Source organism: Pundamilia nyererei, unplaced genomic scaffold, assembly GCF_000239375.1.
Source record: "Pundamilia nyererei isolate P.nyererei 1_Seehausen unplaced genomic scaffold, PunNye1.0 scaffold00027, whole genome shotgun sequence".
Lineage (NCBI taxonomy): Eukaryota > Metazoa > Chordata > Actinopteri > Cichliformes > Cichlidae > Pundamilia > Pundamilia nyererei.
Window position 1 is genome coordinate 736,783 of NW_005187428.1, and position 21,933 is coordinate 758,715.

Here is a 21,933-nt window from a genome sequence, read left to right on the forward strand (position 1 = left end):
GTTAAAATGCAAATCCAAATAAGTTTGTGAGCGAGGCAAGAGATGGTTTGGAGATGTGGAGGAGAGAGTGGTTATTTTATAATATGAAGCTGCCAGGCAGGAGGAAACGAGGAAGCAGGTTCATGGATGTGGTGGAGGAGGACATGCAGGGGGGGTTGGTGTGACAGAGGAAGATATTAAGGATAGGCTGAGATGGAGGCAGATAATCTGTGGTGACCCCTAATGAAAGCAGTCGAAAGAAGAAGAACACTATGTGAGGGTTTTCAGCTAGGGGTATATCTCATTCTTTCCTTATGAATCCATCAATGGCAAAATGCTCAAATGCCTTTATTATATCATATTTTACCTGGCCTGTGTTTGCATCTCTTTTATGAACTACTTCAAAAAACCGATGGTTTAAGTAATTTTTTACATTTAAAACTTCTCCACTTATTCGATGTTTCTTTGACGTATGATCAAACCTCCCTTATTTCCATATGTCTTACTCAAGCCATGCATTTCAGTTTTACTTTGTCCTTAAATATACTCAGGCCAAATCAGAGATGAAATATTAAATAGAAAAGAACCGTCTTTAACAGAAACTATTAAAGGCACAGCACAGGGCAATGGATCTCAGAGCAGTGTCATTGTGGCATGCTATATGCCACAAACTGTAAAATATATTAAAAGTTTAAAATCTGTAATTTATTGTGCTTACCATCCTATTCAGCAGCATTAGTTCAGCATTTACAATACTTATTTTTTAAGTATTGGATGTATGTTAAGACGAAAGTGTGTTTCAGTGCATCGTTTTTAAAGATGATGCTTTTTGTACTTGTGGCCAGGGCAATCTTCCCTTTTGTAATTTACAAGCCCAGCCCTAAAAGAGTTGGGGCATTGTGTAAGATGTAAATAAAAACAGAATGCGATGATCTGCGAATCTCACAAACCCACACGATAAAACCTAGAAAGCATGTCAAATAATTAAACGGAGACATTTGATGAAAAACATTGTTTCAATTTCAATTTGATGACAGCAACATATTTCAGAAAAGTTGGGTCAACAAAAGTGTGGCTAATTAGGTTGAGTAAGATGATTGGATATGAAAAAAACCTGTATACAAATTGTGGAAAATTTTCAGGATAATGTTCCTTGATGTAATATCGCAAAGACTTTGAATGTCTCATCATCTACAGTACATTATATCATCAAAAGATTCAGAGAATCTGGAGAAATCTGTGCGCAGGGGGTGAGGCCAAAAATTCTGCCACAGAAATCACTGCACAGTTTCAGAAATCATTGTGTGAGAACACAGTTCACTGTGCCATCGATAAATGTGAACACAATCTAGAAACGCTGCCATCTCCTCTGGGATATATTAAACTAGAGTGGGACAATATCCCAAAAGTTCAGCAGCTGGTCAGTTCCCAGATGTTTAAGGACAGATGCTACATTGTGATAAAGATGGCCATGTCCCAGCTTTTTTGAGATGTGTTGAATGCATCAAATTGAAAATCAAATGTTTTTCTTCAAATGTTTCCTGAGTTTAAACATCTGATAAGTTTTCTGTGGTGTATTGTGAATACACTATGGGCGTGTGAGATTTGCAAGTGATTGCCATTCTGCCGTTGTTTACATTTTATACATCGTTCTGACTTTTTGGGGAACTGGGTTTGTTTTTATTGCACAAAGGTTTGTTTGGTAACAGCTAAAAGTACTGAAAGGTCTTTATTAATCAGAAGAGGACATGCCATTATAATGGTACAAAACTGAGGTCAAACTGGATTATTTCCGAGCAACTATAAATGTTTCTTTAACTTTCGCAATTCATGCAAATATTGTCATGAGTGTCAGAGTGAGAGTTTGCCAGTTTCTTTGTTCGTTTGGGAGAGGTTCCTTCGTTTAATTGTGTTTTGGCTGGCATTTATAACATTCAGTGTCCGCACAACTCACACTTTAAAAAACAAAAATAACTGAGGTACATTTGTGTAGCTGATTTGAGCAAAGATTCACCCAAAATTGTGCTTGGTCTGCAGGATCCATGCATACGGTACCCTTTACTCTATGCAGAGTCTTAAACGTCGAGTTCAGTCTGCGTGCTTTTTTTGCTTCAAGTCTGTATTGCTCTGTTGCTGCTTTCTGGTGCTCCACCTTCACTTTTAGGTGAGGCACAGGAAACTTCATTCTTCCTCTTTAACATGCTTTCTATCCAGCTGGAGCTGTGGCTTTGTGCTGTTCTTTCAGGGGAGCAAAGTGAAGAGACTGTGCTCCTCCTCATGTTTTTGCCTGAGGTAATCAGCTCGCCGAAGCCTTGTTGGTGGGAGAAGGCGTAGGCAGAGCGGCGGGAGCTTGTCCTGCGTACTCGCCTCAGGTTCTGTTCCTGAGGTCCTTGTTTCTTCCTGGACTGTTGGAGACGACGAACCTGCGGAAATACATCATGGAAAAGTGTGTAAATACACAACACGTGTATTAAATATACAAAGTCCTCAATGTATAAAGCAAAGACCTAAATCTAATTTAGAACGTACAAAATATTTATTACCAAAGTATACACTATATTGCCAAAAGGAGGGATTAATAAGATGTCACTTCACCCTTCTCAGCTATAACAGCTTGAACTATCTGGGAAGACTGTCCACAAGGTTTAGCGATGTTTATGGGAATCTTTGGCCATTCTTCCAGATGCACATTTGTAAGGTCAGACATTGATGTTTGAGAAGAAAGCTTGGCTCACAGTCTCCACTCTAATTAATCCCAAACATGTTATGTCAGGTGGAGGTGCAGGCCAGTCAAGTTATTCCACACCAAACTGGATCATCTATGTCTTTATAAAACTGCTTTGTGCACTGGCATGCAGTCATGTTGTAACAGGAAGGGGCCGTCTCCAAACGGTTCCCACAAAGTTGGGAGCGTGAAATTGCCCAAAATGTCTTTGTGTGCTGAAGCATTAAGAGTTCCTTTAACTGGAACTAAAGGGCTGAGCCCAACACCAGATAACCCAACACCAAACTTTATACTTAAATTTATACCCTCAGATAAGTGCTGTTCTCCTGGCAACAGCATCAAGCATCACCCCAGTGTGTGTTACACCACTGCATTTCACAAGGGTCTAAAAACTGTCCTTAAGCAAATCTGAAGGCAACATGAAGCTTGGAGGTCTGTAGCGATTGATTCTGCAGAAAGTTGGTGACATCTGCGCAGTATGTGCCTCTGCATCCGCTGACCCTGCTCTGTTTTACGTGGCCTAGCTCTTTGTGGCTGAGTTGCTGTTTCCATCACTTCCACTTTGTTATAAAATTATATAACATGTATAACATTATAACATTAACGTTGTTAGAACTAACAGATGAAGGTACTGTGTAATGTTTAATAGCGGCAAAATTTAATGATTGGACCTATCACAGTACCATGTTGGACTTCACTGAGCTCCTGAGAGCGACCCATTCTTTCCCAAATATTTGTAGAAGCAGTCTGCATGCCTAGGCGCTTGATTTTATACACCTGTGGCCGTGGAAGTGATTGCACTCTTGAATTCAATGATTTGGTTGGGTGAGTAAATATTTTTGACAATATATTGTATGTAAAAGTGCTAATTCTGCAGAAACTCATACGATAAGTATAAGGTTACCAATACTGTAAACAGCATTTTACTGCTGCAGTTGGTTTGATTCTTAAGTCTACTTGTTTTAGTCGTAGAGGCTGGTTTACAGATGAATTTAAGGAGTCTAGAGAGGATATAGGGAGGATATGCTTCACTGATTTCTATTTATTATTTGGAATTTCCCTTAGTTATTACTTTTTATGAACAACTGGATAATTGTCAGTAGGCTTGTTTTGGTTACTATTAACTACTGCTGTCAGATAAATATAGTGAAGTACTATTTGCCTATTAAATTTAGTTGAAGTATGAAGCTTCATACTTTACTATACTGACATAGTTACTTCCACCAAGTGTTCATTGTCTTGCTCAAACTTGCAGTTGCTGTAACTTCAGCTCCCTCTGAAGGCCTTAAATCCACATGGGGAGAAGAGTTGGGTATATCTATGTCAGATGACATTTGGTAAATTCCACACCACTCTGCGTTCACCACTCCCTATTAAAGTTTAAAGTAGTTCATAGGGCCCATTTATCTAAATCCAAATTATCTAAGATTCATCCTGGCTTAGACCCTCGCTGTAATAGGTGTGGGTCTGATGATGCCAATCACACCCACATGTTTTGGACCTGCCCTGCCTTCGCACATTTTCGGGAGGAGTTTTTTGTACTCTGAACAAGGCTACTGACCTGAAACGGGCTCTTAACCCCCCTATTTGCTCTCTTTGCTACAGTGGGGGAGGATGATAAGTATGTTATCGGGGCAAAACATCATTTGCTGTCCTCTGGTTGCCTCTCGGTTAGACGTGCCATTTTGGTAAGGTGGAAGGCTGCTGCCCCGCCCACCCATGTTCAGTGGCTTGCTGATCTCATGTTGTGTCTTAGTCTTAAAAAGATCCACTGCTCCATCCAGAATCATGGTGGCAAATTTGATCAAATCTGGGGTCTTTTTCTGACAAACTTCTCTTGCGTTAACCTTTTTTTTGTAAACTATCTACAATGTCTCAATAAAGTATTTTGAGTAACTTGCAGTTGCTGTACCTTGTCTGTCAACGTCGGGAAAAGATCCACTCTGAGGAACTTGACGACTAAGCCAGGCATAACACACACCACAGTGGTGAGCAGAACAACCAACCACACACTCTTCTCTGACAGACAGTTACGAGCCGTGCCTGAGGAGGAATAAAAGGAAATGCAATTTTCTCGTATCAACGTAATTTTCTTGCGCGGGCCACAGTGAACCAGACTCACCGATAAATGGGAAGCTGCTCGGAAAAATGCCAAATAAGCCGTCGCTCTGCATTGCAAATAATATGGCAAAGTACACCATCAGGCTCCCCCATATGAAGAGGTGATTGACGGCAGTCCAGTAGTGCGTGTCGAGTCCGATCTTGGAGCAGACGTACATCAAACCATAATAATAAAAATAAGACCCTCTTTTCATTTAGCAGTCCTGTTTTGGCAGTATTTTGTGATATTTATAGTCTCACCTGAACACTTACAACAATGACCAAGGACGTTGCTATGGTGACGGCGAACGCCTGTTGGTCTGAAAAGGAGGAGCCGTCTTCTTTCACCATGAGAGGGAAAGCCCCGTAGGGAATGAAGAAAAGCAGGAATGACGTGGCAACCCCCTGCAGTGTGCACAGGAAAAACTGACGCTTGTTGAAGAGAAGGTTTTGCTGGCCGGGTTTGTACAGACTTGGGTAGCGAAGGCTGTTCTGGTCATTGACGTCCTTTAGAAAACAAACAAAGCATGAGTATGATATTATAGACTCTTTTGTTTATTTTAATAAGAAATAAATGATGGGAGGATAATGGGGAAAATGTTCTGCAGCAGTTTTATGACAAATGGTCAGTTAAAGCGGATGAGTGTAAAGTATACAGTGGCTTGCAAGAGTATTCCACATTTTGTCACATTACAGCCACAAACATGAATCAATTTATTGGAATTCCACGTGAATGACCAATACAAAGCAGTGTACACGTGAGAAGTGGAACGAAAATCACACATGATTCCAAACATTTTTTACAAATAAATAACTGAAAAGTGGGGTGTGCGTAATTATTCAGCCCCCTGAGTAATACTTTGTAGAACCACCTTTTGCTGCAATAACAGCTGCCAGTCTTTTAGGGTATGTCTCTACCAGCTTTGCACATCTACAGACTGAAATCTTTGCCCATTCTTCTTTGCAAAACAGCTCCAGCTCAGTCAGATTAGATAGACAGCGTTTGTGAACAGCAGTTTTCAGATCTTGCCACAGATTCTCGATTGGATTTAGATCTGGACTTTGACTGGGCCATTCTAACACATGGATATGTTTTGTTTTAAACCATTCCATTGTTGCCCTGGCTTTTTATTTAGGGTCGTCGTCCTGCTTGAAGGTGAACCTCCGCCCCAGTCTCAAGTCTTTTGCAGACTCAAAGAGGTTTTCTTCCAAGATTACCCTGTATTTGGCTTCATCCATCTTCCCATCAACTCTGACCAGCTTCCCTGTCCCTGCTGAAGATAAGCACCCCCAGAGCATGATGCTGCCACCACCATATTTGACAGTGGGGATGGCGTTCAGAGTGATGTGCAGTGTTAGTTTTCCGCCACACATAGCGTTTTGCATTTTGGTTTCATCTGACCAGAGCACCTTCTTCCACATGTTCGCTGTGTCCCCCACATGGCTTGTGGCAAACTGCAAACGGGACTTCTTATGGTTTTCTGTTAACAATGGCTTTCTTCTTGCCACTCTTCCATAAAGGCCAACTTTGTGCAGTGCACGACTAATAGTTGTCCTATGGACAGATTCCCCCACCTGAGCTGTAGATCTCTGCAGCTCGTCCAGAGTCACCATGGGCCTCTTGGCTGCATTTCTGATCAGCGCTCTTCTTGTTCGGCCTGTGAGTTTAGGTGGACGGCCTTGTCTTGGTAGGTTTACAGTTGTGCCATACTCCTTCCATTTCTGAATGATCGCTTGAACAGCGCTCCGTGGGATGTTCAAGGCTTGGGAAATCTTTTTGTAGCCCAAGCCTGCTTTAAATTTCTCAATAACTTTATCCCTGACCTGTCTGGTGTGTTCTTTGGACTTCATGGTGTTGTTGCTCCCAATATTCTCTTAGACAACCTCTGAGGCCGTCACAGAGCAGCTGTATTTGTACTGACATTAGATTACACACAGGTGCACTCTGTTTAGTCATTAGCACTCATCAGGCAATGTCTATGGGTAACTGACTGCACTCAGACCAAAGGGGGCTGAATAATTACGCACACCCCACTCTGCAGTTATTTATTTGTAAAAAATGTTTGGAATCATGTATGATTTTTTGTTCCACTTCTCACGTGTACACCACTTTGTGTTGGTCTTTCAGGTGGAATTCCAATATATTGATTCATGTTTGTGGCTGTAATGTGATAAAATGTGGAAAAGTTCAAGGGGGCCGAATACTTTTGCAAGCCACTGTAAATTGGGATTAGGAACGCTAATCGCATGGGTTAAATTTAAGCTACAACCTACTGTAGGGTTAGACTTTTAGGTACGTCTGATGGGTTTATCAATCATGACACAGTGAAAGAGGTCAACAGTAATAAAATATTCACCTGAATGACTTGACAGTATCTTGAAAAGAAGAAACAAAATTAAACTATGAAACGGCTCTGGAGCTTACCATTAGAGAGAGATTACTGAAATAAGAAAAAGTTCGATTTTTGTGCAAATTTTTAAAATATGCATAGCCACATTGAAATAAAACTTAAGTATGCTTTAACTTTGTACAAGAGCTATTATCACCTGATCAAAAAGTCCCATCGCTAGTACTGGCAGCGATGTATAGACAATGTTGAAGAGGGTGATGAACCACTGGTCATACACAGTCTATGGAAAGTGGACATTTTGTTAGAGCAGGGTTTTTTCCAACCATACAGCACAAACATTCAGAAGAGCGAGAGGTCTCGTGCATGAAAATTTCTTTCAGCTCAATATCGGAGAGAACAAAGGAAAGATCAGAGCAGAGAGGAGGACAAATGCATCAAGGAAAACAAGACTGAACACAAGCTGGAAGAACATGGATGAAAGTCAGTGACATGGAATAGCTCACTGGTTTCACCTTATTTAGAGTCTATGGTACAATAAGTATAAAAGTACATAACATTCACTTTTTATTCTAAACAAAGGCAGTCTGAATCAAGTACAGTAGCAGTCTGAGCCTATACATTCATGACTACAGGATCACCTGAAACATCCCTAATTTTAAGAGCTATGTAAAAGTTTTAAAAGAAACCTTAAAAGCAGAGAGGGTGTCTGCCTGACAAAGTGCATAGTTGTGCCTGATAGCTGAAGGCTCTGCCTCTTCTACTTTTGAAAATTCTACACAGGTAAGCCTGTCTGTGCTGGTGTACCAGGAGAAGGTTTGACAGACTGTATTGTCCCCGGTTGTGAAGACTGTCCTCCAGCAGGGAACACTTAGATTATTTCTTCTGCTCACTACTCTTCCTTCCAGACAAAGTGAACACATCTCCTTCACCTTTAGTCTATTAGGAACAAAATGGACTAGGTCTGTTCCTAAATTAGATAAAAGACACTCCTGACAGGCCTTGTGGCTTCTACAGAGTCAGAAGGAGACACATTTACTCCAGTGGTCCTGAGGTCAGCCTCCGTGACCTCACCACAAAACCAGAGCTGACAGTTGGCATGCATAATTGATTCAACACAAACATAAAAAAAGCTTCAAATATGCTTGAAAGCTTCATTACAGTTTTCTCACCTGAGCTGAGAAGCCGCAGAAGAAACCGTACCAGAAGTGCACCAGGGTGAAGGCGAAGTTCTTGTAGAAGAAATATCCCAGAAAATTACACATGCGGAAGTAAGACCAGCGTCCGTGAACCAACAAGAGCCTCTGCAGGTACCGGAACTGGGCAAAGGAGTAATCTGAGGCCAGAACAGCCTGCATCCCCTCCTGTCCGCTGATCCCAACACCGATGTGAGCAGCTGAGTAAGAAACACAGTGTGTGAAGCAATGCCCTTCATAACTGAAATATTCATCATTACGAACAGCTGACAAGATTCTGGAAATATATTCACAAACATCGTTAAATAACAGTCTGGACTGAGTTTTTTTTTATAAATGAAGAAATGTTTTTACAACCAGCCTCTTACGCAGTGTGTGGCTGGTTGTAAGGTGTTGGGGTAAGGGAGGTAATTTCACTATTGTATCGTATACCCCAAAAACATCTGCTAAGCAGAAAATATGAACAAACTGAGTAAGTACTCAGCAGTTTGACTGCTTAATTCATATAATATGATTCACAAAGTTTATAAAAATCTTTCATTGATCCTTGTGCCCTGTGGATGTGGGCATTCTCATCCTGCAAGAGAGTGCTCCCTGTGATCTTTAACCATGCCAGCAAAATTTCCCTTCGAAGCATAACAGAATTTCCAGCTCCCCTCAGGTTTTTCCTTTAATTTGTCACCTCTGGCAAGGCTGAAAATTCCCTCTACACACACGTGAACGGAGTCCTTGGATGCAGAAGAGTGTGCATCCACATCAGTTTGTGATATTTTCTTGAGAATTCCTGATATTTCTTTTCAAGTGTTTACTTGTAAATGTTATACTTCACTTTGTAATAGTAATACATACTACATGCACGGCACACGTGGATGATCTGAAACTTACTCTTGATCATGCTGACATCATTGGCTCCGTCTCCTATGGCCAAGGTGACAGCTCTCTTGTGCCTCTTCACCAGCTCCACCACCTGAGCTTTCTGCATCGGCGTGACGCGGCAGCAGATCACCGTTTTACATAGACAGGCCAAATCCAACAGGATGTGCTCCAGCTGGGGCTCCAGAGCGTGAGCCTGAAGGGCAGAGTACCCACACCACACCTATTAAATCTATCATTACCGCGGTGTAACATCAACCCCCTGCGGAGGGGACACTAAGCAACATCCCTGTGTGCATCACGCACTCTGCCCTGGGCACAGCAAGAGAGCAGCTCGCGTGCAAAATGATGTTAATAAAATCCTGTAATAGAGCCGAGGGCAGAGCTTATTGTAGACTTTGTTCAGTTGGCAGCAGGCACAGACGCAGCAGACTCATCAAAGAACATCGGAGCCATTTAGCAAACAGTGTGAAACCAACGGGCATCAGTAACAAAACAAAAACAAGTGCAGAAGTAAAAATGAGCATTTAATTAAAGGCAGTCTCCGTGAAACCACTTTTCATTGTTATCTTACCAGACTGTGTCCATTGATAACTAAGGCATACTCTGCAATTATAGCTTCTTCAAACACAGAATCGTCTGCAAACGCATCCGTCTTCTCAACATGTCCTGCACTGCTCACGCGACTCAGGCCGAGGATGTGCTCTTTGGCGCTCCTGAGGAAAGATGCAAGGCAGTAAAAGTGAATCACACCAGAATTCTCTTCAAGAAGGTTTTTTAGCATTTTAAATCCACAGACTTTCTATAAATGGGACATTTAATATTCAGAGAATACCACCCTGAATGTGAATTAAATGCAAAAAATGTGTCACCTGAGCTGCTGCTGCACATCCTGCAGGGTGTGGCCGGAGATAACAAACACCTCATTCATGTCATCTCGCAGCATGTTGCAGGAGTAGCCAATGTTCATTGCTGTCTCTAATGAAATTAAACAGTTTACAGTGGTGTATCTTTCCACAGACAATCCAGCCAATATTAAAGTCATCATTCACAGGTACCTAGTTTATCTCCTGTAAGGACCCAGATTTTAATGTCAGCTAGATTTAGGCAGGCGATGGTCTCTGGAACTCCCTCCTGAAGTTTGTCTTCAATCGCCGTGGCTCCTAGAAGCTTCAACAAAGTCAGCAGTGAGTCAGCAGGACTAAATGCGATCGATTGCTTTAGGAGTGTAAACAAAAGCATGTCAATTTTACCTTCATGCCCAGTTCGATCTCGTCGTAAAGGACAGCAAGCTGATCTTCGCGATTCTCTATTACAGTGCTGGCAAAGAGAAGCCTCTTCATCCAAACTTTAAAATAATCTTCATCGAGGTCTTTGTAGGACAGAGCTAATGTTCGAAGCCCTTCCCCAGCAAATTCCTGCATGAAAAACGATGGAAAAATAAACATCTGACTAAGAGAACAAATCATTAAATCTGCAATCCACAGCGCAATTATTTACAAAGGAGACATTATGTTATCCACTGCGATAACACCTACACTGAGGTGTTCTGAGGTAGTGTACATGAGGTTTTCACAGGATGGATCCAGACGTTCGAAAATAATCGTGTCAGCGCCTTTGGAGTAGAGTTTAATCTGGCCTTCTGGGCTTCTCACTATCAAACAAGACAAAGCACAGCAAGAGGAAAAATAAAACATGGATTATTTGGCTGTCAACTAAATTGTCAGTAGATACAAAATAATCAGACATGTTGCCTCGTGCTGCTATTTCGTAATTATTGTCCACAGAGTTTCATGATGACTACTTGTGTGTTGCTTTTATAAGTGAAGACCTAACCAATGACACTCATTCTCTTGCGCACGTTGTTGAAGTCCAGTATGGCCAGAAGCTGGTAGGTGACGGTTCGTCCCATCTCACACAGCGTGACGGTTTCTGGGGTTCGCGCCCGGAAGACAAACCCAAAGTTTCGCGCCGCAGTGACCAGCGCTCCCTCATCAGGTGACTGTGCCTGGTACACCAAATTTCCTTCATTTGAACATAAACACATCAGTGAATCAGAGTTATTTGAATTATTACAGCTACAGTTTCTGGATCATGTATGTTTACCTTCACTCTTCTCCTCTGGCATGACAGTGTGACACAAAGCCAGCAGCCTGAAAAACTCCTGCACTGCAGGATCCTCCATTTTGATGGCTTCGACCAAGCTGCTGTCGTAAAACTTGAACCTTCTGTCGCAGAGAGGGTTGAAGGAAAAATCCACGCAGGCTGTTTTCTGAGACATTAAAGCACCAGCGCAATGATTGTGTCACATCTGTTTCACTAGAAAGAGAAAGAATTTCTGCTTTTTTCAATCTGCTCACCTCAGTAATTTCCACCTTCTGGTCAAATTCATCATACACATCACCTAAAAACATAAAAGTAACAATGACAGTTTTATTTATATAGCCCATTTGATTATAAGTGAACACAGTGTGCTTAACAAAGAAGAGAAAAACATAAAAACCTCTGCAGGTTTACAATTCCCCCTAACCCCTTAAAGCCTGAACCATGAAACAATTGCCAGAAAATTCAAGTTTTTAAAAATGTTGTTATTCATTGCTGAAAAACATATCATGCAATCTATTTCTTTCCAAGGGAGGGGAGGGAAGATCTCACTCCCCTCCCCTCCCCTCCCCTCCCCTCGAGGGGAGGGAAGATCTCACTCACTAATGATGTAGAAGTCTCAAAAACCCATGTTTCAAATATGATAGGCGTTAAGGGGTTAAAGCACAAGCACTCAGCTATTGACTGAAGGCCTGTGTGGAAAAAAAAGGCTTTGAGCCTGTTTTTGAATGTAGCCGCAGATGTGATTGATCACTGATCAGCAGGTAGCTGGTTCCAAAGAACAGGAGCGCGGTAAACGAAAGCAACCTCAGTGCACTTGGATCTGATTCTAGGAACACTTAAAGGGAGATAGCTCTAACTGGGTTATAAACACCGAACAAGTCGGAGATGTGGTGGGAAAGGCGAACAATCGAGAGCTTTATCATTAATTATTTTGTCAAAGATTAAGAACTAATTGCCTCTGTAGTTGGACCTGGCTCCCAGCATTACCCCCGAAGTCTGCTACAGTAAATTTGACCAAACAATTTTAACATTTTAGGGTGAACAAACTAAAAAAAAACAAAAAACATTTAGGTCCCATGCTTAACTGTTCAGCAGTTTTTGTTGAAGAGTAGCCCAATTTAACTGAGAGGCTAATTAGCCCAGTGTTTTAACCCAATGTAGTACTAAAGCTCCATACCATACATCTGTCCATTAATGGAGCACTTGCTGAAGACCATGATGTTCTGGGTGAGCGTGCCTGTCTTGTCAGAGAAGATGAACTCCACTTGGCCCAGCTCCTCATTCAGGGTGGTGGTGCGAGCTTGGGCTGCAGTGCCCATCGGGCTGTGGTACATCTTCCGGTCCCAGTTAATGAAGTGACTGTGACCAAGTCGCAGGACTTCCACACTGATGAAGGTTTATTGAGCAATACAACTATTTACCAACTTCCTAGTCAGTGTGACGGGCTTAATTTGAAAATGACTTTTACGACGACTGCATAGGTGCTTACCTGACATACAGAGAGATGGGCACAACAGTGTTGAGGATGATGATGTAGGACCAGAAGGTGAGGAATCCAGAGAACACAGCGCTAATCTGGAACGTGTCCCACGGCAAAAACACTCTGAAGTTTGTGCCGACATACGTTTCCCAAATAGTGTGTCCAACTGCCAAAATAACTCCCATACAAATAAGGAAGGCGAAAATCTGAAAAAAAGACAAGAGTACATATTTTTGTTCCCAAAGATGCATCAAATAAAGTGGTATGTTTTATATGCTTATATGAGCATATCTGTGGTAAAAGGCGCAAAATGTGACATTTAAAACCAGTGAATGTAACTCTCGACTGCCAGCTTTTAAAGAGAAATTTGTCATTTATGCAATTTATTTACAACTAGAACGGCTGCCTATAAAATAGCCAACTAAGCCACAATCATCAGCCCATGCTAGCATCGTAAAATGCAAAGCAGAGTTACAAAAATCAGCCTACCCACAAAACCAGAGTGTTCATGAGTTTGTCGATACTGGTCCTTTTCAGTTTCGTCCTTCCACAGTTCTGCATCAGTTTGGTTTGTGAGCCTGTTGGGCAGATGTACAAACAACCGTAAGTGTTGAAAGAATATTAATAAAACTGTCCGCGACCTTTCCATCGAGGCAAAGAAGAAAAATATAGACGCAGCTAATGGATGTGGAGAATAAAACCATTAAAAACCAACTATTACCAGCAAATATGACCATTCCAAAGCACCACTCAGTGTTTCTGAGTACACAGCCCCGCAGAAGCATTTTTTCATTATCCAGAGGATATTTATTGCCTTTCCAGTACAATGTTCCAGTAAACCTATCCAGCTTGTTGTTTGGAGGCTCACAAATGACTTCCCCTGAGGAACAAAGGAAGAAAAAGAAAAGGATTCGTCAGCCATGACTGATCAAACCGTCGCAAATAATTAGATATAAGTAGACAAAAATGAGAGAAAATGTGAAAATAAAAACTTTGGCATCATCTCACCATCAAAGTCCATCAGTTTAGAAATGTCTCCTAAATCTGAGGTAACGGTTAAAGCCTGACGGACTTTTAGATTGGTCTCTCTGGAGGGAAGAAAAAGGAAGACAAAGAAAAGTTGGCTATTTTTGCTAAACGTCAAATTAAATATACGCGTGCACTTTTTGTGCTCATATGAATGCCTTGTGCAATTGCTCCCATCTTACTTTTCATACCTTGCGCAGAACTTACCCATCTAGCTCTGCAGTCTCAACATAGCACAGACCGTAAGGCTCACTGCTACAGAGAAGGAGGATGTCTGCCTGTGTGTGAATCCAATACAAAATACTCAGCAGTGGAAAAAAAGGCAATAAATCAATTTCTGCATCACTGAACCTGCAACAGCACTTAACTGGCCCCATTTCTCCCAAAAGAACCTATTTTCTTTACTATATGTTAATCTAAAAGGCTGATATTACAGTCTAGCATGTAGTGTGACAGTGTCGTAGCAATGCTTTACTCACAGCAACAAACTGATTGTTCTCTAGTTTGATGATATCCCCTACTCGAACGTTCATCCATTTTTCATTCTGCAAACTTGAAAAACAGGAAACACAAAAGGTTAGGAATAGCTGTAAATGTAGCCTCTGCAGGAAAGCATCTAGAAATCCAATTCCAGAGTTGAGTTGGGACGCTGCTTAAAATGTAAATAATCACAGAATGCAATGGGAAGTGCACATGGTAAAATCTAAGCAGACCTGATTTTTCCTGTCCATGTTAAGACAGCAGTCCATTATTAATGTCTCATATTACCACGATACACCAAATCCCCCCATAAAGCATGTCTTCTCTTCATTCTGAAACAGTTTGACTTTTGTCTCCAGCAGAAACAGTAACAGAGTTACAGTTATTTAATAAGTGCTCAAAGGTGCCCATGGTAAATAAAGGATTGACTGAAACATTTTTGTATTTCATGAAAAATATTAGCTTCTTTGGAATTCAGTGTCAGCAACACGTCTTTAAAAAACTTAAGATGTGATCAACAAAGGCCAGAGAGGTAAGTGGTGCTAAACTGAAATAGCTGGAGGAAGATTTTGATTTGGCAGCAAGTCAGTAACATGAAAAGACATCTTAGAGAGGCAGAGTTTCTCAGAAGTAAAGACAGGCGGAGGTTGACCAAAGTACAAAAATAACAAAAAACTTAAAAATAATGTTCCTCCACATAAAGTTGTGAAGACTTTAACATCATCTACACACATAATATCATCAAAAGATTCAGAGTATCTGGAGAAATCTCCAGGCCACAGATCAATACTGTATGTCTGAGATCTATAGGCCTTCAGATGCCACTGCATTAAAACAGGTGTGATTCTCTCATGGAGGTCACTGTGTGGGCTCAGAAACACTTCCAGAAATCACTGTCTATGAACACAGTTCACCGTATCACCCACAAATGCAGGTTAAAGCTCGATCACACGAAGCAGACACGCCTCTGTCTCTTGGAGGCAAATCTCATTCAAAATGGACTGAAGCAAAGTGGAAAACTATTCTTTGGTCAAATGAATCAAAAATGGAAATTATTTTTGGAAAACACGGACGCCACATCCTTTGGTCTAAAGAGCAGAGGGACCATCCGGCTTGTTATCACTGAGTTCAAAAGCATGCATCTCTGATGGCAGCGCATCAGTGCCTATAGAACTGGCAGCTTTCACATCTGGAAAGGCAACAGAAGGACTGAAAGATACATAAAGGTCTGCTGCAACAGCATGACATCATAATAGAAGAGTCTGGGTTGCTGATCTGGCATGCCGGCAGTCCAGACCTTTCACTAATTTCATATATTTGGCGCATTATGAATTGAAAAATACAACAAAGCTGACAAGAATGGGATATTCCTCTCCCAAAAGTCCATCAGCTGGACTCCTCACTTCCCAGACATTTATGAACTGTTGTTAACAGAAGAGTGGATGCTACACAGTTGTAAACACAGCCCGTCATAACCTTTTTATCCTTGTTGCTGTCATCAAATTCGACACCGTCTTGTTTTGTTTTCTTAAAGTTTCCTCTTAAATATTTTCTCAGCTGAAACATTTGATCGGTTTTTATTGCTTTCTGTTTATTTACATTTTACATACACATCCCAACTTTTTCAGAACTGGGTGTGTAAATGACAACGTCATAGAGTACCTTCCTCTGATGAGAACCTGTGACTGCCGGTTGTTGACTTGTTGGTCGCTCTTGTATCGGAACTGAAATTTTTAAAAAAAGGGGTTACAAATTTGAAGAAGAGACGTAAAAAGAATAGCATTCAAACAAATTGTAAGAGATAAACAATGAAACTAACATAGTCATCTGTGGCGTCCTTAACAGCCGTGATCACGAGCACAAAAACCAAAGGCACGATGGTTGTGAACCAGGACAGGGAGGATATTTCTGGAATTAACTGTGAACAAAGTTTGCATTAGCCCTCTTTGTTTCCTACATCAATCAAATTATAGTTTAATGACACAATCAGTAGCACTTTTTCCTACCTGCAGTATTAAGAGCACTGAGAAGTAAGCGTTTGCCACCCTCTGGAACTGCTCAAACAAGTTGATGGGCAGGAAGGTGAAGATATTGTACTTTGAGGTTTTGATGCGATTATCCTGAAGATTCACATCATTAGAAACAGCGCCGATGAAACCCCACAGCCAACACTTAAAGCAAATTTAATGCAGGTAACTTACGGCATAAGAGAACCTGTCATTGTAGTCCCACGCGTTGGCTTTCACGCGGCGCTCTTTCTCTACAGAGAAGACAACACAGAGGAAAGGAGAACTTAAAGTAAGAGCTCCTTATTCTAAAGTCTGCCTCTCTCACACATAGCAGAACAAATTTAACATCAATATGAGATTTTGACCATTTGCCTATATTTCTTTCCGTTTAAAATCCTAAAATACTTTTTTTTCCTTTCAGACTGCCCTAACATTTATTTTCCTTCCAAATCACCTCTTGAAATGAGAGCAAAATCCTAAAGAAAGCTTAGTTAGCTTAGGGTAAAGTTTCATAACTGTGTATTTTATCTTTTTTTTTTTTTTATTCTCAAGATGAACACAGTAATTTGTCTTAGATTGATTTTTTTTCTTTTGCTCTTTATTTATTGTAAGAGAAGGGACACAGAGGTCTCGGTTCACTTATCTGCAAATAAAAGGATGATTTATTTATGAAGAGACAAAGTAAAAGACTGTTTCAAGCACCAACATGTTCCTCTGGTGTGGTGATTATTGAAGATAAGGATGATGAAACCTTTTCCTACATTGCAGTATTTCACAAAGTATTACATGATCAAGCCAGCAAACCCCGTGATGTTGCAATGTCCCACTTTTAGTTAAGCTTTAGTAAGCTTGACTGTGGTTGATAAAACCTCCTTTAAAAAAAAGTTTGACTATATTTACAATGGAGAGCTCACTCTCACGCTGGTACAAGAAGAGGTCATTCTTTGATTAGCACATGTTTTTTAATTATTTCTCCATTAAACTGTTAGCAACTTCTTTGATTACTATATCTACATAAGGTTCTAAGTCTTATTTCCTAAACTTTGAATAAGAGCTTCATTGAGGGATAAAGATGGAGACAGATCTTTAATTCATATCTTTGTATGTATTAAAACAGACATCCTTATTTTTAGCTCCAAATAAATCTTGTACTTGTAAGAAATTTTATAGGCTGAATGGAGCACCCCCACCAAATTGTGGGTAAATTTGTGTTTGGTTGATTCAAACACACCTTCTTTGTTGAAAAAAAAAATTTGCTCTGGGAAATCGATTTTATATTATTGGAAAGGCTGTTTATTCCCCTTTAAATAGTGCCACATTTGTAAAGAACAAGCTGGGTTGAGCAGCAGAGTTGAGTATGTGGGTTGTGCCCATTAAAAACTTGCCAGTTCTTCTTTGCCAATGCCAAACAGCTTATTCTGCTATTGATTCTCAGCAGCCTCAGTAGCATGATGTGGAAGGACACAGCCACAACAGCCTGGCACCTTCTCCTCACACTGTAGGATGGAAGTCTATTCTTCAACCAACATTTTTCACAAGTCAGCCAGTGTGGTTGTGTTGGTCACTCTGGGATGAAGCGCACACCCAAGCTGATCCCACAATGGAGTTGAAGTCAGGACTGCAGACAGGTAATTTCATCCTCTCCACTCACAAATTCTGGAGGTAGTCTCTGTTAAACCCCAATCTGTGGGAGACCCATTATCATCTTGAAGGACAGACTTCAGTCCCAGACTGTGGAGATATGAGATTGCCACTAGTTGCACGATTTCAACTTGATATCTCTCTGCATTGAGAATGCCTCCAAGGATGGCAAGCCTTGTTTTTCTAGTAGTGAGGTCTTTTCCAGATTGTCCGGGTAGAGACCTTTAACCATATAGTCCTGAAAACCTTGATTGCAAATCTGTGGAAGACTGCCAACAGGGTGCTGACAGGGTGAGGAAACAGTCTTCTTATGTTCTTGGGAAGCCCACTTCCAGCTTGTCACATTCCCTATTATATAGAACTGGGCCATAAATTTGAAGGGCTCACTCCAAATAATGGTGCAACTTGTTTTTGTGGAACACCGGCTTGAAATTGTCCAGTGGCACGGGCGCTATGCACATCAGTCAATCATGGCATGCTTGCAGCAGACACCAACTGACCCCTGTAGCAGGATCTATGCTCCTGTACCAGAAGCTCAAAACAAGACTCAATAGCAGAATAAGCTGTTTGGCATAGGCAGAGAAGATGTGGCAAGTTTTTCGTGGGCACAACCCACACATTCAACTCTGCTGCTCAACCCACAAATACAAATCTGGCAATAAACAGGCTTCCCAATGATATAAGATTTATTGACAAGAAGCAGAATTGTAACAACAAAGAAATAATTGACCAAACACAAATTTCCCTACTTTTTGTGCAAAGTTTAGTTCAAAAACTCCTTTGCAAAAATTCAGCTACTCCAACACACTTGGAAACTGTAAAGTGAGAAGACTAGAAAGGCTCTTTTAAGTTAATGTAAAACTCGCTAGCGGTTCACTTAGCTTCACACTGATGGTGGAAACGAGAAAAGGGAAGCCTTTACTTTGACTAAATGAAATAAAATCCTACCAGCCCCTCAAAAGCTCATCAGTCAACATGATACAACATGTTTAACTAATCTATCAAATTAAAGTGCACACCCTTTTTTCTCAGAAGCTCAAAAAACCCTTCTCTACCACTTCTTAGTGAAATTGTCATGCAGTTTCACTCATCTTTTCATCCTGCGTTCCATGCTTCTCATGAGCAAGACTTGTGACATCTATAGAGGGATAAAGGGATTAACCATGGCATATTAAAAAAGGCTGACTTCGTAAAAGCTACTTTCAGTTGCTCCCTTATTCACAAGGGGTCACAGCAGCAGGTAGCTCTGCATATTTGATTTGGCAGCATTTTAATGTCTGATGTCCTTCCTGACCCACCCCAAAGGGATTTGCGTCTCCGCCCAGGATCGAGCACTTGCCAAGGGAAACTACAAACCTCTAAACTTGATAAAGTTTCAAATGATGCCTTTTTGCGTGCGTCTACTTCAAACACACCTTGTCTTGGCCTGCCCGTCTTACCCAACAGCTGAAGACTTCATTTCCCAACTTTGACATTCTTCTCATGGCTCATACATAAACACAATGCATTAAGGGTCATTAATATGTCTGGTCACCCTTTCTAATCAGTCTCGATGTGAAAAATGTTGACTCTCAAACAAGAGCCAGTGTATTTCCCGCAAATGCTGAGATCATTTATCAGAGCATTTTAACTTTTCACACAAAGCAGCTCCCGAAAGAGCATGTGCGCTGACAGATCTGCTGTTTCCAAACAAGGTTAAAACATTGTTGAATTATGCATAACGCACCCGCACAGAGCTGCAAAAGGATAGAGCATCTACCACGACAGCTGGGATCATCCTGCTATCACTTACTATGATACTTAATTATTAAGGGAGGCCACTATTGTTCAAACCATTTGGTCTGCTTAAGCATATAATTAGGGAAATATTTCAATTTTTTTCCCAGGGAATTTCAGTGGACTTAAAGAGAGATGCAAGTCTGAACAGCTTACAGTGAAATGATTCAGGAAATATTTCAGGTAGTCAGTCACTCTGAGGACTCTAACAGTAATACGGGAAGCATTAAGATGAGCTGTCTCGCTAGCAATGCCACATCTTTCTTCCTAAAAGGATAATTACACCTATTGTTGAGGAATTGAAATCCCATCTAAAGTGCAAGGAGCATAAGGTCACCTTGCGTTATGTGTGTAATGTTGCGCTCAAGGATGCCGCAGATGGCAAACATGCAATCTGCATACACAGAGCACATGAAGAGCACAGATAGCGCAGGCGCACACAAGCACAGAGAAAGAGACAAGTTATATTAAAGTGCACTCTTTTTTTCCTCAGATTTCATCTTTCCCATCTTTCCAAAGCAGCACTGCACCATAGAGAACATCTGCGAAGTGAGGAAGGCACAAGCTCCGCCTTCTGCTTTTAAAAGTAAAAAAAAACAAAACACTTATGTGGAAAAAAAAATGATGTGCAACTCGCCTGCCTGAAACCTCACAGTTTAACTGCATTTTTGTCCTACTTTTAAGACATCCTCACTGTGGAATGTATTGTAATGTTGTTATAAAGAAATCAATTACAACTACAAATCAGTCTTACCAACAAGAGGTTTTCTTCTCCAGAATGTCTCCATCTTCTCCTGGGACCTCCCGAGGATTTCCCTGAAAGGCAGATGGAGGACCCAGGCTTAACAAACAATAAACCCTGCACTGGCAGAGGTGTAGGAAAGAGCAATAAATGCACCATAATGGCATTACATGTGACTGTTTATCAAGGCGCTTTTAAACTGCAGGTGCAAGCAGCAGAAGGCAAATCCCCAGTGGACTGTGTCTCCTTGGGGTTTCCAGGTGAGGTGTAACCCCTGGCTGAAGTGCACATCCAGGCTCTTTGTTTTCAAAAGAAGGGGCCTGTCTTTATGGAAGTTTTCTCTATCTGTGCGTAGAATAAAACACAAACGGTGAAGTGTGACCGCATTTATCCACTTCTTACCTTGCACAGGTTTCTCACAGGCGCAGACTTGTGTTATCTCCATGTATCCTGTTATTTACCCGCGACCATTTATTTCAAGTAGCGCCTTCCGCTGATTTTTTCGAAGCACACCCTATCGCCTCTTCCTGAACAGAAATCATCAGAGATAAAAACACACACAAAAAAAGCAGTTCAGCTGTGGTGATGGTGCTGATGTCGCTGTTGCGGTTAGAAGCTTGCTAATAATAATAAAGAAAGCAGGGCTGCGGGCGGCGTGGGCTGTGAGGATGGTGCAGGCAGGCAACCATCAGCAGCCCCGCTCTTCTGAAACAAATGAGCGGAGAAATAACGAGGCAGCAGGAATCAACCGACGATCACTCACCAAGAACCGCGACATGGTGATGAAGCTGCAGCCCTCTTCTTCTGGGAGAAGTAGAAGTGAGTGAGTGTGCGCTGCAATGAACACCTCTTTCTCTCCCCCTCTCTTACTCAGCCCGGTCTCTTGGCAAATAGAAAAAAAGAAGTATGTTTACTGTGTGGCGCAGGTACGCTTTTCAGACGTGCCACCTTGGCAACCAAGTGAAAAAGAGCTAAACAGTAACAACCTTTCTCCAAACTTAGCCAACAATAATAAGTGCTATTGTTGTTTAACACTAGCCTAGTTTTAATTATCTAAATCTAATCTAAGATGCTTTTATTGCCTTTACCACCTTTGCATTTTTTCCAGTAGTTAGTAGTACGAAGGAAAGCACTTACACAGAGCACTTAAAAGAAACAACATAGTTGACTAAAGTGCTTTCCAGTTAAAGGACAGTAATAACACACAGAAAATACACGTTAAACGGAAAGAAATACCAGTTTTTAAAAGGTCAGTAAAACACATAAAAAAGATGAATACAGTGGACAATAAATAAACCTAGCAATAAAGAAATGAAAAAAGATTAAAAGTGACTGTTTAAAAAAATCTCAAGTCATACTTTACATTATATTTTTAGTTTATTGTCTAACTTCATCTCATTGTTTTTAATACCTAATTATTTAATTATTTTTAAGAGATCGCGGATACAAGCG

General features: G+C 41.0%; 1 protein-coding gene across 3 annotated transcripts; it reads right to left on the reverse strand.

Annotated features, from left to right (window-relative positions):
- Positions 1-1,583: 1,583 nt before the first annotated feature.
- Positions 1,584-21,350, reverse strand: atp8b4 (ATPase phospholipid transporting 8B4). 3 transcript variants are annotated; one of them, XM_013909534.1, is made up of 29 exons: positions 21,245-21,350; positions 20,884-21,008; positions 20,494-20,555; positions 16,515-16,573; positions 16,320-16,433; positions 16,133-16,231; positions 15,976-16,037; positions 14,313-14,385; positions 14,041-14,111; positions 13,816-13,895; positions 13,529-13,687; positions 13,297-13,385; positions 12,817-13,013; positions 12,505-12,713; positions 11,582-11,625; positions 11,328-11,493; positions 11,058-11,246; positions 10,760-10,875; positions 10,475-10,639; positions 10,280-10,391; positions 10,094-10,199; positions 9,796-9,937; positions 9,234-9,417; positions 8,325-8,548; positions 7,352-7,435; positions 5,066-5,311; positions 4,827-4,965; positions 4,617-4,747; positions 1,584-2,402 (listed from the first exon to the last, which is right to left on the reverse strand). In XM_013909534.1, exons 3-29 carry the CDS (start codon positions 20,525-20,527, stop codon positions 2,091-2,093), a joined length of 3,606 nt encoding a protein of 1,201 aa, XP_013764988.1. In that variant the 5' UTR covers positions 20,528-20,555; positions 20,884-21,008; positions 21,245-21,350; the 3' UTR covers positions 1,584-2,090. The 3 variants fall into 3 exon arrangements, with proteins under 3 accessions (XP_013764988.1, XP_013764987.1, XP_005728080.1); XM_013909533.1 differs by lacking the exons at positions 20,884-21,008; positions 21,245-21,350 and adding an exon at positions 20,652-20,691 and having other exon boundaries at positions 5,078-5,311; XM_005728023.1 differs by lacking the exons at positions 20,884-21,008; positions 21,245-21,350 and adding an exon at positions 20,652-20,691.
- Positions 21,351-21,933: the final 583 nt, after the last annotated feature.